Here is a 15986-nt window from a genome sequence, read left to right on the forward strand (position 1 = left end):
CTAAAAATAAAAAGGAGGAAATAAAAGATAAGGAAAAGATCACAGCAAGGTATGTCGAAGAAAAAAAAAACAAACCAAACAAAAAAAGAAGAGAAGCCTTCCGTAGCACAGCTTTTCAAGCTCCAAGAATTCACAAGCCTGTAACAAAGTGTGCATTTCTTAAAATTTTTAAAAATTTTCCCAAGCAACAGGAGGTAATTTCTGGTATAAAAGCTGTCTTTTCTGAGATTCTCATGTTTTGGGCATTACGTAGAGAGACGGATCCTTAGCTTGTATGACTTGTTTGCATTATCTTGTCTTCAGCTAAGTTGGGCTAATGTATAAAGCAAGGACAAGACATGATGTCAGTTACTCCTCACGTGGGAATACACTGTCATGAACCGGTTTCGTTTTGTTTTGTGTTTAGGTACAGCTCTTTGCACATCTGTCTGCTGTACGTAATACCTTACCCCCGAGTGGAACGTCAGTGGAGCTGTGTGCAGAAAGTGTTGCTCAGAGCGAGCAAAGGTACCTGACCTTGGCCCGTGGTGCACTGCCTGTGATGGACATTTTCTGTGTGAATTTCCATAACATTTTTTTTTTTTTTAAATGTAAACCTACAATGTTAAATATGCTTTTGCGCAAGGAATTTTTTTCCTGCTTATACTCATGGGTAAACTAAAAACCACAACATGCTAGCTTATTAGCCACACAACTTTAAGCTACTTTGCAATAAACAAGCGAGACAAAGGGATTTTTTTTTTTTTTTAATAATAAACAAGGGTCGACTTCTGCTGTCATGTACAGGGTTATAAATCTGGAGTGAACCCACTGAGGTGAATGGATTAATTTGGGAAATATGCAGTGTACATGAGTGCAGAATTTAAGTTTTTAATCTGAAAAGCCTACACTTTATTCCCAGAGTGTCAAATGTTTTCAAAGAAATCCATGAAGCCTAACACTCCCTTCTATGACAGCTCCACTGTGTTTGCACAGTCCTGGTACAGAAGACTTCCAGTGTAAAGCTGAATCAGGCCCCATATTACGCCAGGAGTAATGGGGGATTGGGCTGGCACGTTCATGGGTTTGTTTTCTGCTTTCTAATGGTTCTCTTTTTATCAAAGATCAGGCTGAGCTATTAACTGAAAAAAAAAAATGTTGGAAAGCATGTAAAACTGAAGGCTATATATGTATATATAGTATGTTTAAAGCCTTTTATTTTTATATTTTGAATGCTCTAAATTAATAAAAGACTAATTATAAAGCATTTTGCTTTTAATTTTCAAAATTACCTTAGTAGTGTTTTCTCTTTGGCTAAGTACTGATAATGAACTGGAACAATGAGGAACATTTGCCTTAAAATTATAAACTGTAACAGACCTAATTTATCTATTTTAGCCATGAAGTAGCACAGGTATGAGAAGTCACTGTTGTCAAATTTAGACAAAAGAGGGGTTTATTGAGCATGTCAGTACAAGCATCCTTGAAAGCGCTGAGAATGCATTTATATTTTTAGCTTTTTGTTGCTTTTCTAATGCATTAAAAACACTCATGAGACGAGACTTCACATGTGAACTGTCATTTTCAAGTAACAGTCTGGAAAGATATTTCTTTAGGATTGCTGGGAAAAAGGTCTGTATGTCCTTAAGAGGAAGAACATTTTAAAGTTAACAGTGTGAATGTAGTATGAGGTGATACAGAAACCTTCAGCAAATGCAAGGTATGCATTCATTCGACAAACCAGATTTAGATAATGGGACCATTTTTGTAACAGAATAATACATATTTTTAAGTTATTTAAAGAGTCGTTGAAAAGAAACTGTAGAGTGGCACAACTGCATGAGCTGAAACTATGTCTTCAATGCGCACAGCAGAAATTATCATTGTTCACAGAGGTAGTTAAAATGGCTAGTAAAGACAGGAGTACATCACTGAAATATTATTTGTATTTACAGAAATGGAAAAGCAACAACTTTAGCTTCAGAGCAACATTTATCTATAGAAAGGTGCATTTCTTCGAGGTGTATGGCTAGCTAATTATGACTGCATAGGTGCGATCAGTCTAGAACATTCTTTCTCCATCCCACAGTGGTAATGAAGGCTAAAGGGGCAGTCGAGGTGCATTGAACATTTTTATTACAGGACAGCTCTCTAAGCAAGAGTATATGAAGGTGGATAAAAAATTCACAGTAAAAAGCTCATATGCCTAAAAGTATTTCTTTCTGTTCCTGTATTTACTTATTTCTTCTATGATTCCCACAGCTGTTTTGCCCTTTCTTGTAGTTTGATTCAGACTAATTATTTTCAGGATCTTCTGTGACCTGAGTGAGATTTATATGACATATTTGGCTAAGAACAAGTAGGACATTTAACAGTATGTGTGTTTTTCAGGTTGCAACTAGTTGTGCTGTCCTTTCTCTATCCTAACTCCCAACAACTTAAGAAGCTCTTCTGTCAGTGTTGAAATCGTACTGGACTGAACTGCAACCGAACCCAAGACTGATGCAAGAGTTTGCAGAGTATGGGTCATGTTCTTAACCTGGAGTCGATGAAGCTGGCAGTTTACACTCACGTAGTATCTGGCCCTACATGATTATTCAATTTTTTAATTCAAAATCCCCTGAAAGTTATTATCTTGCCATTTCAGTTGAAAATTGTTAAGAAGTGAATTGACTACATAGCATAACTTAGTGTCCAGAATTTTCAGTTTGTCCTTGAAAAACGAACTTGTTCCTATGTCTCCTTTATATTTTCTCTTGATCCAGTAAAACAATTACAAATATCAACCGTGCTATTTACTTATGCACTTACAGAAAAACATGTGTTAAATGTTTTCTTGGATCAGGACCTGAAGGCCAAATCTGTTTTGAACTGTATTAACATCAGTGTAATCTGAGGGCATTCAACATCATAAAGGATGAGAATCACTTTTACTTTATTAAAGTGTATTTTAGAATGCATATAATTTTAAAAAGTACATTTTTCAGAAGCGCTGCTTGTGATCAACTGTGTTCTGAAGCCATGCATAAACGTATTCGTAAACCAAAAGCATCACTGCACCACCTGGAAGAAAAGATACTATTTTACTACATACAAAATTCAGTATTTTCAAGATTTTGTAGAGCATTTGTTGTGTGTAATCTAAACCAGGATATGGCAAAGCCTTATTTGCAAAATGGATGGTTCTACCAATTCCCTGATTCATTACAAATTCACCAATTCTCCAACCGTACCAATTTTACTTAATATTAGACCATAAAGTTGATGTGAAAAGCTTGTATATTAAACCAAAATCACCCCAAAATGTGATTTTTCCTAACATTTTTCAAGATTAATATTTTTCTTTGTTCTTTTACAAGTGAAGCTTTTAATCTGAGTGTGTATATTTGTGTTTGTTTACAGTTAGATTTGGCCATGAAAGAGCAACATGAGTGGTGGAATGACAAAAATTCATCACCGGGGTGATGAAAATGCTTCCAGGTAAGATTCAAGAAAGGTTTTCAGCTGTTTGTTTACCATGTCTAAAGGCGAAGATCATAGTATTGAAATGAGCATAATCTTCCTGTGCCTGTACCTGGCTATGAATCCACAGGCAAGCACCGTGCCAGCACTGGGGACAAATATTTTCTTGCCTTTACCTTTGCCTGTTGGCTCAGCGGGTTAGAGTGGCACCTCTAAGTCTTCTGCTGAACTGGGCTGACCTTTCTAGATAGATGGGATAGGCTCAGACAGTTAGGCACACAGAACTACCACATGAGTTTTCCCATGCTATTTATCCTAATGAACCACCATCAGGCTTGAAATCCTCTATGAACAGCAACTCGCAGAGAGCTAGACGGAGCAAAAGTTTACAAAAGGCTTTGACCAACAAACAAATCATAGACACAATGTCTAAGATGTGATCTGAACTCAAATCAAGGCTGATTCCAATTCTCATGCTGTGTGATCTGTTTGTGTATCTCTTTTCATGAAAGAATTCATGTGTTGAAAGAAGGAATTACTTTTCCAGTCACAATGAAGATTGCATTACTGTTTCATCAGAAAGCCAAATCTATATATTAGTCAATGGGACTACAGAAGTGTTTAAAATGAAGTGCACACTCAACTGACTTGCTGGATCTGGGCCAGAACATGTATAGTCATTTGTAAGATGGTAAATTTTATTCCAAAATCTGCTGTGCTAATGGGTACTGGGGATGTGAAACCCTGCCTTCAATTTGTCCTGTATGTAATCTAGTATCTTTGAGGGAAAAGGCTTTTAGTTATGCCTAGCTGCCTTGTTTCCCCTCCCCACCTTCTTCCTTTACCCTGCACAAGAACCAGGCATGGTCTAGCACTTAGCCAGACGGATTGGATATGCAAACATTTACAGACAAACCTAATGCCTCCTTTGTACTGCAGAACAGACTCTGTACCTACTTGCTTTTAACCATGTGTGTTCTTGCCTATTAAACCACCTTGCGCAATTGGAAATACGATTTCACAGGAATGGGATACTGTTCAAACTGGGGCTTCTGCTCTTTTTGACTCAGACTGCCTCTGTGGGCTGGCAAAGTCTAAGAGCCGTGTGCTTTGCTTTCATGATTAATCAAAACCAGTCAGAGAAAAATAGTCTAAAAGTCAAAGAAGATCTCGCTCTCAACCACTGTGCTCCCGCATTTGGAGTAACAACTAGTGAGAAGGGATCAATCAACAAACCCAGTTTTAAGCTATGCGTGTCCTCTTAGCCTTCTAGGGCCATGCAAGTCTCTTCCCAGCTCATGTTATCAGTATTTTAGCGTCTGTTCTTTACAGCCCCTACAGAGCACAGGAAGAAGAAAGTGGAATTTGATACGCTTGGGCTATGCTTCGACTATTTGAGAGCATTTATACCGGAGAGACTCTAACCAGCGTTTTAAAATGACTTTATATGGGTACAGAATAGTCCTAGTGAAACCAAAAAATCACATCAGAAGGAATGGGACAAGCTTTAAGAAACACTTCCAAAGGTATTACAGTTCTGGCGTTTGCATGGATGCATCTCACTTGTTCACAAATAAAGTAATTGCACAAACCAGCAGTTACTTGGATCTGCAATCATCTTTTGTGTACGTGTAAATTATTTTTTTTAGACATATTTAGCCAAATCCATCTATGATACTATTTGATGATGCTAATATAAAAAAAAATCATTCAAAGATGAAAGAGAGGTTGATGATTTCTGGTACACTGTTTCATTTATTTGACTGATGCTTACTACATTTTTTCAAGAAACTGAAGAGAAAGCAACAACAAAAGCAATATAGAAATGACAGAGGGAAAATTACCTGGACCAAGCCTCATGATCTTGGGAACCAAGCCTTTGTACAGAGCCAGAAGTCTGTAGCAGAAGAAAAACAAACACAACATTTCAAACAATATTCTTGCTCTAAAAGAAGAATGGAATTTTAGCATGTGTTTGTTAAAATGCTGGCAGAGCACTTAGAAGCAATTATTTGAAATTACACATGTTCAATAGCAGGCAGTATCTGGATTTTAACATTTGACAGAGGCAGATCAGATGAAGAGAAAAAGTTAATCAATGTTCAGACACAAAAGCTACGTTGTGAGCCTAGCCAATCAGAAATATGACTTTAATCAGTGAGATGGTTTTACTTTCAAGACAAGTCAGTTAACAACAGCTGCATACATGGACAAAACGACTGCTATAATTGAATAGCAAAGCTACAACTCAGTCCCCACCTGAGAAATATTTTTAAAAGTTGGAAACAGTTATTGCCACAAGGATCTGTCCCCAATTTAATTATTTCAGCAGTTGTTTTAAAGGTACAGAGATCTGTCTAATACAGTTAGATTAAATTGGGAAATATTCTGTTTTGATATTTTCCTTTTACAAAATGAAGGTTTGAAAAAATTACAAGAGCTATATGAGGCATTTATTTGTGGAGCATAAATTTTGACAACCTAATAATCATCTTGTAAGTCTTTTGTGAAAGTTCACATGGAGTAGGAGGATATCTCCTTGTAATTCTAAAATTCATTTTAAAAACGTTACATTGTGCTCTTTCGATACATGAGTTCAGGGTGGCTTAATGGTCCTCGTCAAATCTGAAATATAACAACATGGTTTTATGGACCCATATGAACTAAAGCAGAGGTCTGGACATTTATTAAAATAAGAATGTTTTACCCTTCCTCTTTATAGACTGTTGCCATAGTTTTAAAACAGGTTCTGTACTTGATCTCTCCAGGAACTGGCTGTGGTCCTTGAATCCTACTTTTTGCAACATCAAAAGGAATGTTAATAATTGAGGCTATTGTTCCTGAGACTAGCCCAATTCCAAATTTCCTCAAAAACTCCAAATTTGGATCCTACAAAAAAAGAGAGAATGAAAGAATAAAATGGGAAACGGAAGGGCCTGTGCAGGTTAAGCACTATAAAGTAATACGTATTTAATCAGAAAACACACAACACAACACACTCGTGTTATTTTAGCGGAACACATTAGGATTTCCTATGCTGGAACTTGTTTTCTTGACAATCCTATTGGCTATGTTTTTACACATGGTCTAAATTGCTGAAGTACACATTTCCTCACACAGGATTTATAAACACAGTTCATAAAGAAAGACTGGTATGGCATATGGGGATGATTTGTATAATTGGGCTTCACAATGTACTTAGTATTACTGTATCAAAACAGGAGAAATCCAAGCACACTATTAGCTAATTGGCCAGAATATTTTACAAATGACAGCAACTTCCACCATGAAGCCTACTAAAATGCTCATTTGTGTGTTGGACCCCCAAATGTTAAATTAAATAAAGGCTAATCTCAGTCTGCTGCCATTCCCCTCCAGGTTTTTTACATTTATTTTCACATGTAGCTGATCCACTGTACTGAGAAGTGCTAGCTTCCTGTTATTAACAATCCAACTCGGTGTAACTGCAAGAGAGCCTCCACGTTCTGCGCATTATAAACGGTGGTAGTTCACTCAGCTAATTGGCTGAAGAATTTACAACAGATTGTTTCTGAACACTACTATATATTCATGGCAAAAGTTAGAAGCAGGTTAGAAATGCATCTAAAAACCTCTTTGCTCACTCACAGTTCACAGTCCAGCAGGGTTTTATTTGATCTTTGAGAAAGACCTCCTACCTTGGCATTTTCTATGACATCAAAGAACTCAGAGTTTATCTGGTAGTCAAAGTCTCCTGAAGCAAGTTTAATCCTACGTCTCTAAGCAGTGGAAGTCACAGGGAAGTGCGTTCCAGTGCATTTCCTATGCACATATTTTTTTGCTATTGGTCTTCAACAGCAAGGACACTTTTTGCTGTATCAGACTCTATATATGCAGTTCCTTTTTTTTCATGAAGGTACTTTAATTATAGAAAATCATCAGTAAAATAACAAATGTTCTTGCCTTGTTATAACATCAGCACGACATTAAAATGAAAGAATTCTTTGTTTCCTAAACCTGTACACTTGTGACTGAAAAAGGAAACAACGAAGAAGTTTTACTTTCCAGATTAGCGACAAGAAACATAAATTAAAACTTCCATAATATGCATTGGACAAAGTCCATACAGGTGTTTAGAGAGAAACATCAAAATCAACAGGGCTTTTCATTACTTGCAGAAAAACTCAACACTTTGATTTCACAAAACATGAAACATACTGGTAATACCTTTTAAAAATTAGAATGGCTTGTGGTACTTAAAGAATTGCAAGACTTTATTAGCAAAAAGCTTAGCAGCACATTTCTGTTTATTCTGTACATACTGACAGTGGTTTAAATGCAAATAAAATAAAGCCAATATTTCTAGTATCTAGAGAAGAACATTCAAGGTAGGCACCATTCCAGCATGGTGCCTACCTACCTCCCGGCAGCAGGCGTATGATTGTGCCCACATCTGAGAGCTAAATAGTATTCCAGCTTGTACTAACCTCCCTCAAACCAGGCTGCAGGGAGGATGCACTGTTGCCTTTCATAGTCCAGAGTGGTCTGAAATACCTTTGTCAAGCAATTTGGTGCAAGGACACCTTCCATAGCACCAAGCACAGTGGGCCGCCCGCTAGGCAATATGTGTCAGGTGAAAATGTTTACTCAGTAAGCATTGACTTTCTAGCCTTTCTGCTCCTGACAAATCCCTTATATTTGAATGATTTAACATTTTCATATTTTGGTGAATTCCCAATGCCAGCATTGCCTGCTTTGTGTTTGAGAGTGCCACAGAGCACAGGGCATAGTGGGTGTCAAATCAAGTGAGTGTCTATTGAAACCAGACACTGCACCAACACCACTAAAAGGGAAATGACCACAGATTGCTTTACTTCTATTCCAGTATTTGCGGTGCAGAAAATGCTGAAAGGCAGCATTTTGCTCATTCACAAAACTGGATTCTAACCAAATGTGCTATGGTACACACTAGCTTTGCTATGTAACTTGGTTTTTTTATTACATATCTCATGGGAAAGGTTTTTGTGGCATTCATCACTGTAATGTTGGGCTCATTTAATTTGAATAACAGATTAAAAATAAATTTAGCTGTTAAAAATAATTAAAAAGGTATTTTTTCCCAAAAGCACAGGGTAGTGGCTTACTCTTATCATAACATTTTTAAGTCAGTGGACACTCCGTAAGTTCTTCCTGAATCATATGCTGCTTAATTCCTTCTTTTATGTTCCATAATTTCTAGCAACAGGAAAATCTAGCCCTAAATCTAGCATATACACACCCATGTGCAAGAGTGTCACCCACTGGAGACAGTTTTAATTTATCAGTCTCCAAAGCCCCGGGCTTTCCTTTCCCTACCACTTTATTCACTTGTTTATTTGCTGGGCACTTTGTCAAAACCTCTGTTTAAATCTTTGATCTCAGTCAAAAGCTTCCAGACTATCTTCATCCGTACTGAAGGAAGGTCACTTAATTCAATAAGCAGCATATACATTAATCCAAAAATGAGATAACCTTTTGGTAAAGGCATGTATGCTTGGAACTCAGTTAATTTAATTTTTTCAGCATAACTGAAAAATCATTTCAGAATAGATAATGGCTCACCATAGTAGATATATTTGGACTGATTTAGCACCCATCTTAGGTGCAATCCAAGTGTTCAAAGGCAGGACACCACACTCACATATGCAGTGGAGAGAAGTAGGTACCTTCAGAGGAATAGCTCCAAGTCCCTAAGGTTGGTTGCTTGAAGTAACCAGAAAGAGGTAATGTGGACAGTCCACTGACATGCATAACAGAGTTTAGAAACCTGACCAGCAGAGACGCTCAGGAACACTACTTGTTTTTCCATTGTGAAGCCCTGTTCAGTCTGAGTAAAAGTGGCAGAAACATAAAAAATCAGTAAAATCCAAAGATCAATAAATATTAATTTGTCTAACTGAAGCTATTTTCAGATGTTTGTTTGCTTCAATATTTGGATGTTTGCCTTGAGATCCTTTAATATATTTTTTTTCAGTTGATGAAGGTTCATATCTTTTGAGGAAGAATACTTTTATAAATATGTTTTAGTACTTCTGAGCACCTCATAGATAAGTTCACTATATAAGAATAATACTTATTGTATAAGGGGAATGCCAATTCCTGACAATTTGCATGAAGAATAAATAATAATAACAGAACAATGTTTGAAGCTGGTATCTGCAAAACAGCTTACTGAAGTTAGCCCAAAAGTAATACTTAGACCAAAATATTTGCAATAAGTTTCTCAAACTCATTTGAAAACGTTAGTCATAATATTAGTTTTGTAGATGGATTACACTTGGCACAAAAGTGCCAAAAGTGATTTGAAATGGCTGCTAAACGTTTGCCCAAGGTCACATAACGGGTCAGTGGAGAAGTCAGGAATGGAGCTGAGAGGCTTTGCACTGTATGTTGCACATTCCATCTCCCTGTGTGTGACAAGGAGGACTTTAAAAGACAAGGCTTTGGTCTGACCAACTCTGGTTCTGCCCGGCATACCTAGGCATTATGGGACTGAAGAGGCAGACAGGGCAGGAATAACGGGGGTAGAGTTGCTTCTTGACCTTTCTGGCTAAAATGAAGTGTCATAGCATAGGAACTCCTATGGCAAGCTAAGAGGTGCCACAAGACTTACCTAGGCTATATGGACTATAATCAAGTGTCTGGCAGCAAAACAAGTTGCAAGGAACTGCTTTAGCCTGCCTGATAATTGGTTTTAATCACTAAAATGAGATTCCTATGGCAACAGACAGTGGAAGAAAGGAACACATGGGTCTGAGGAAGGGGAGCTTCCAAGACACAGGAGAAAAGGTATATTCAGAGAGAGGCAAGGTGGGAGATAGCTCTCAGGAAAGCAACTAGGAACAGAGGAAAAACTTTAAACTTGCTTTAAAAACAGACACTGATCCAGAACCCAGAGGAGAGACAGGGTCTGGGTCTCCCTGCTGAGGCCCAGAGGAGAGCTGGGAAGAAAGGCTGTCAAATTCTACTCTTAGAGAGGGAGAGGCTAGTACAGATGGGATCAGATGGCTTGGAGGCACGTAAGCTCCCAGCAGAAATCAGCAGTAAGGAGGAGAAAATGATGTAGATTCACTGCAAGGCTCCAGAAAGGGTGAAAATGAAACTATGAAAGTGAGGCTCATCACTGTTGTGATAATGTCGTGCTTTGATTCTTTTAAAAAATATTCACAGTTTTTGTTTGTGACTTTATCAAGATTTGACCACAGCTTAAGGAACAGCTTCATAGTTTTATTGACCCCGAACTTTTGTCCATCTCATGCATTTACACAGTAAATGCCTTATTGTAAACTATAGCTTGCTGTCTGATTAGTACAATGATGGTCTGATCTTTGTCAAGATGCACAAGAAATGCTGAAATTGTAACTACAATAAATGTATTGATGACCAGGAAAGGCATTCCAAAATGCATAGTCACACCTGCACTTTGTTTGAATTGAATGCGCTTTTTAGCACTGGTATTGTCTCAGATTCCTCCTTGAGTGCAATCTCATTGCAGCAGACATTTATTTAAGTTTTTAAAATCCACCTGTCAGATGCCTGACGGCATAAGAAGATGAATGACAGCCACTAGGATAAATGTCCTGGCTAGTCTCCAGAGTGACATGGCTGTCTGCTGTACAGGGTATACATTTTCAAACAGTTTGCAGTCCTCTCAGTGATTTTTTTTTTCTCACAATACGATTTGCTGACAAAATTATTAATATTACTCCAGATTTATAAGTAGCATTATTATCTATTATTTACTCATTTTCTATAACCTTTTGAACCCCTAGGGCAAGGCTAGGACTTCACTTCATTTAGTCCTAAAACAAACACCTGCACCAAAGAACTTTTGATGTAAATAAAAAACCAAGAGACAACAAAGATGTGGTCACCAAATGTAAAATGTACAGAATTCTGGAGACACACTCTCTCACATAGGGCTGGTCTACACAGATGATCAGACTGTCCATGAAGTGCTGGGGTTACAAGCAGGTCACCTTTTCACAGCATCATTAAGACACTAACTATGCAGAAAAGGGCATCCAGAAATGCATGTCTTATTGCTTACCCCTGCATCCAGTACTTTTGTCTGCACTATCTTCAGTCTCAGTTATACAGTAGCTTGTGAAACAGAAAAAAAAAGAGTAGCCCCATGAATACCAGAACTAAAGATGTCTGGTGTCCTGTGGGTTCTTGTGAGTGAGTGATACTCATGTCTGGAGCAGTACAAGCTCAGACTAAGACTTAGATGGGCTTTTCCCCATGGAATTCAGTGTTTAATAAGGCACTGAAAATTTCCCTCACCTGGGGCACTCATAAGTTGCACTCATAGGATCCCTCCTCCTTTTAAATGATTATTGGTATGTCTTGCTATTTTCAGATTGCCTCTCTGTCAGCTATGGTTGAACCTGGTTATCAGTTTCAGCAATATCCTAATTTCCATAGGAAAACAGAGAAAACTTGTTTTTTCTGATTCACATTTTTATTTTGACTGAAGATTCCTCTCCTGAAAATTCCTATCTGTCTTGCCTACAGGAATACCGCAGTACAGAAGCAGCTGAGGTAGCAGCAGACTCTCCTCCTTTGATACAACATCTTTTGGTGATGACTAGGCTGAAGTCTTTAAACAACACAGGCGGCTGTAGTCTCCACAGCCACTGGACACCTCAGATTGGAGACCGATCAATGGGTGGCTTGTAACATCGTACTGGGTACAGGACTGCCATTTTGTTTTCCCAGTTCACAGGCCATCCTGAAATCTGAACTTGGATGGTAGCTCTGAGGTTATTCTGTTTCCCACTCTGATCCAGTCTTCTCCTAAATCATCTTGGCTTACTATTTTTCCAACTGTGTTGTACCACACGCCCTTTCCACTATCTGTTCCTACGTATAACTTCTATGTTGGCATAGATCTGAAAGCGACTACAAATAAAATTGTTGTCTACTATCTTATTTATTTGCCAAGCTGAACAGACCGTTTTTGTTTCCCATCTCTTCTTTGCCTACAGAAGTTTCGAGCCCTTTCTCTGACAAAACAACACACCACTCCGGTCCCGCTGTCTGACGCAGCAGCCCTTTTAACAGGAGGCACTTCTGACAGCGCCTGACTTGAAATGCGTTTTGCAGTTGGCCATGTTTCAAAGAGGAGTTTAACAGACAGTAAGGAAATTTCTTACCGTTAAGAAATATGACAGCCACTTGGAGGTGGTAGTGAGCAAAGGTTTCATTAAAACTAGCGTTCACCATCAAACCTAACTATGATAAAAAATTGAAAAGCGAGAGCTGTTGGATGCCTATGAAATGTGCTATAAAAGCAGGTGCCATAAAACTGAGACGATATAAATTTGCAGACTAATTTGATTGCTAGTGCAGATGCAGAGCCGTTAATGCTCTACGGTTGATACATTAGTGGCAACTGAAACAAGCCTGGCTTATTCCATTTTCAGTAAACAGAGCGTGAGCTTGGCTGTAAATGGTCTGTTTTGCAGAATAGACTGAACATATGAAAAATTATTCATTATGGACATTTACAACCTACGCATGTCATTTATATCACCTGACCACTCAACATAAAAGGTTTATTGTTTTTGGCAAAATAAGCTGCAAACATCCTTAATTGGGATGCAAATTTAATGCACAGTTTAGCACTGTTGACAGCTAAAAGGCTCATACGGACATTTCCATACATTTTTCCACTTACGTTACAGATGGCGAACAGCAGATACATAGTCAAGAGCCAAAATGATTTCAAAAGTGTACTATTCTTATTTCACAATTTTTATATGTTTGTCAATATCGCAAGACTGACTTTAAGATTTTCTTTTCTGGCAAAATATACAAAGTGAACAAATTAGGTTTTGTAATGAAATCAAGTATGTGAGAAATCTTGAAAAGTTACAGCTGTAATATTTTTCAGAGTAACTGCAAAACAGCTTCTATCAGGTTCCTTGTACAGGTTTGATAACTCTCAGCCTCTAGTCCCTGTCTACTGGCAGAAGAGTTGTAAGTTACAGATCGCAAAATATTGTTGAATACTTCTGTTTTCCAGTCACTGAAGTGAAGTTCAGTGCCTGTAAACGCCTGAGACATACTGTTGGCTAACACAAGCCAGATGAGGCCCGATCTGTACCCTGTTAAAATCAGGGTAAGATTTGCATTGATTTTAATGGGAGTTTGATCAGAATCATTGGCTATATCTATATGTACAGAACTGTCTATGGCACTGATGCCAGCTGGCCTAGAGAGTCCTATTGACTTTATTAGCGCTGTTAAATGCTATTACCGATCAGAACAGACGGGCTGCATGAAATCTGCCTATTAGGAATGGTTCCTTGTCAGCACTAGCTCCTAAGCCATACCCAGGAACAGTGTTGGCTGGCCTGGGCCAAAGCTGTGCCAGGGAACATTTAACAGAACAGATGACTGAGTTTCAGTGATGCTGCTCCATTTACTAGCACAGATGTAGCCACCGTGCAAGCCACCGTGCAAGCCACCTCGCACTGGCGGAGCACAAGGCAAAACTCTCCACATTTCTGCAGTTAATGCAATCTAATCCTACATTGATTAAATTGTCTCTTGCTTTGGGCAGTATGTACAGGACAGCTGGGCCACTGGCTGATGCCACTGAAGTAATTTCTCTTTCATTTTCTTGAGGTATTTAAATCTACGTTGTAGATGTTAAAAATTCTCTGTATCATACAAAATCTGTATAAAGTCCTAATTTCACTCAGATCATAAACCTCTGAATCTTTCTAATCATGCAACAATTTTTTCCCCATTTTTTAAAAACTGAAAGGCTAGGAAAGCATGCTTATGCCAAATACTATTACTACTCTTCACTTAGAATTTTCTAAGTATTCTGCTACACCACAACACTTCAGGATTTCCACAGAACTTGTACACAAGCTTCTTTGTCCTTACCTGTGTATGACTCTGAATGTTCTGCATAGTGATTATAATTTTTTCATCTTTTGATCAACGTAAACCTGTTTACTCCTATTGGTATCAAGATATGCCTGTGCCTTGAGTTTTTAGAATGTGTGATTAAGGTACACTGTGAAGTATGCTTTAATACACCAAAATAAACTTGTGGGTTAGCTGCTCTTGAACAATTCAATTTACTGTAATGATCTGCAAATAAGAAGTGGAGCTTTTCTCCATTTACACAGTGTTGCCAACAAAAATACCAGGCTACTCAGAAGTGCAGAAAAAAAAAGAGGTGTTACTTCATCTGGGAATAGAAACTGATCCCTTTTGATGTAAATTGCAGCTTCTTATATGAATATCACTACATATTACACCTGTGACTGTTTAACTGTCATCATCTAAAAATCACATTAGTGAAAACACAGTTCAGCAAGTAACGTACTGGAGTCATTAATAAACCATTAGCTGTTGCTCACACAGTCATTTAGAAAGCTGCAAGTATTACCATGTTTTCATGAGCAAAATTTCCTTTTGCTGTAAAGGGAAATGTTTCCTTTGTTATGTAAAGAAATATAAGGCTATCAAATAAGATTGCTTTAAGTGAAATTACAGCTACAGAGATTCTTTTTTTTAAACTTACTCATAGGATATACTACATAAAGCCCCTCCACATGACCCTGTAAATCCCTTCTGGGCTGGCTCCTTCCCATATGGATAGATCTGTCCTGTCATCCTTCAACACTAGGTTGAACTCTCTTTCGAATAAACAGGCCCAGCACAGGCCAGAATACCTAACATGCTGCAGCTCTGCCAACTCCTCAAGCCTCACCCCTTGCTTTGTGAATACTGAAAGAAGTTCTAGAAATTGATTTTTCTCTTCTAAGCCAGTTTACCACAAAAAAGTGCATACATACCTAACATAAACATAACATACCTGTATCCTTATTTCTGCCTTTTTACATTGCTACCATGGTATAAAGAGAAATTCATAAAAATGAGAATTCAAACATGACTACTTTATTTATTCTCAGCTTTACTTAAAAAGCGAGAAATAAAAATCCTTGGTTTGCTTCCATTAAAACCCCATAGATCTCTGCAAAACAGAGAGCTAGGTTAGTCACTGTGTATTACTAAATACCACAGCTTTGCACACAAAAATAGTGTTAATTGCAAAATCTCTTATCTGTTTGTCTATTGCATTGTGTGAAGAACTTACTTTATTGACTGGAAGAATGTTTTTCACATTGAAGTAGAATCCAAAGTAAACCATGTTAAAAACTCCGTGACGGCCCAGTGTTGCAGTAAGACCTTTGTTGAGTCCTTGGAGGCCCAGACCATCAGTTTTAATGATCTGCCGAGCTTGAACAAAGCTAGATGGTTGCTACACAAGTTAAGCAAAAGAAGGAAGAGATCATATTTACAAAAGGAAAACAATAACCATAGCATCATCTCAATCCTGTTGACAAACACGGTGTTGCCAATTCTTGTCATTTTAGCTTAAGTCTCACCGTATTTGTATTTTTCCTTTCCTGTGATCATGCAAAAGTCACAACTTTCATCAAAAAAAAAAGACTCCTCTTTTTTCTAATTGCTGGAAAAAAAGATGAAAGCATGACTTG

At 37.9% G+C, this 15986-nt stretch overlaps 1 protein-coding gene across 10 annotated transcripts in view; it reads right to left on the reverse strand.

Annotated features, from left to right (window-relative positions):
* Window positions 1-2098: 2098 nt before the first annotated feature.
* The window catches only part of SLC25A21 (solute carrier family 25 member 21), a 259062-nt gene continuing 245174 nt past the window's right edge, over window positions 2099-15986 (reverse strand). For 9 of the 10 annotated variants that reach the window (XM_064460313.1, XM_064460310.1, XM_064460318.1 and 6 more), the window contains 4 exons: window positions 15584-15748; window positions 6149-6330; window positions 5286-5338; window positions 2099-3042 (listed from right to left, as the gene is read on the reverse strand). In XM_064460313.1, coding sequence (XP_064316383.1) covers window positions 2963-3042; window positions 5286-5338; window positions 6149-6330; window positions 15584-15748 — 480 coding nt within the window. In that variant the 3' untranslated portion in view covers window positions 2099-2962. The remainder of the gene's footprint in view (window positions 3043-5285; window positions 5339-6148; window positions 6331-15583; window positions 15749-15986) is intronic. The other variant, XM_064460311.1, reaches the window with a different exon arrangement.

The sequence above is a fragment of the Phalacrocorax carbo genome, chromosome 9 (genome assembly GCF_963921805.1).
Source record: "Phalacrocorax carbo chromosome 9, bPhaCar2.1, whole genome shotgun sequence".
Classification (NCBI taxonomy): Eukaryota; Metazoa; Chordata; class Aves; order Suliformes; family Phalacrocoracidae; genus Phalacrocorax; species Phalacrocorax carbo.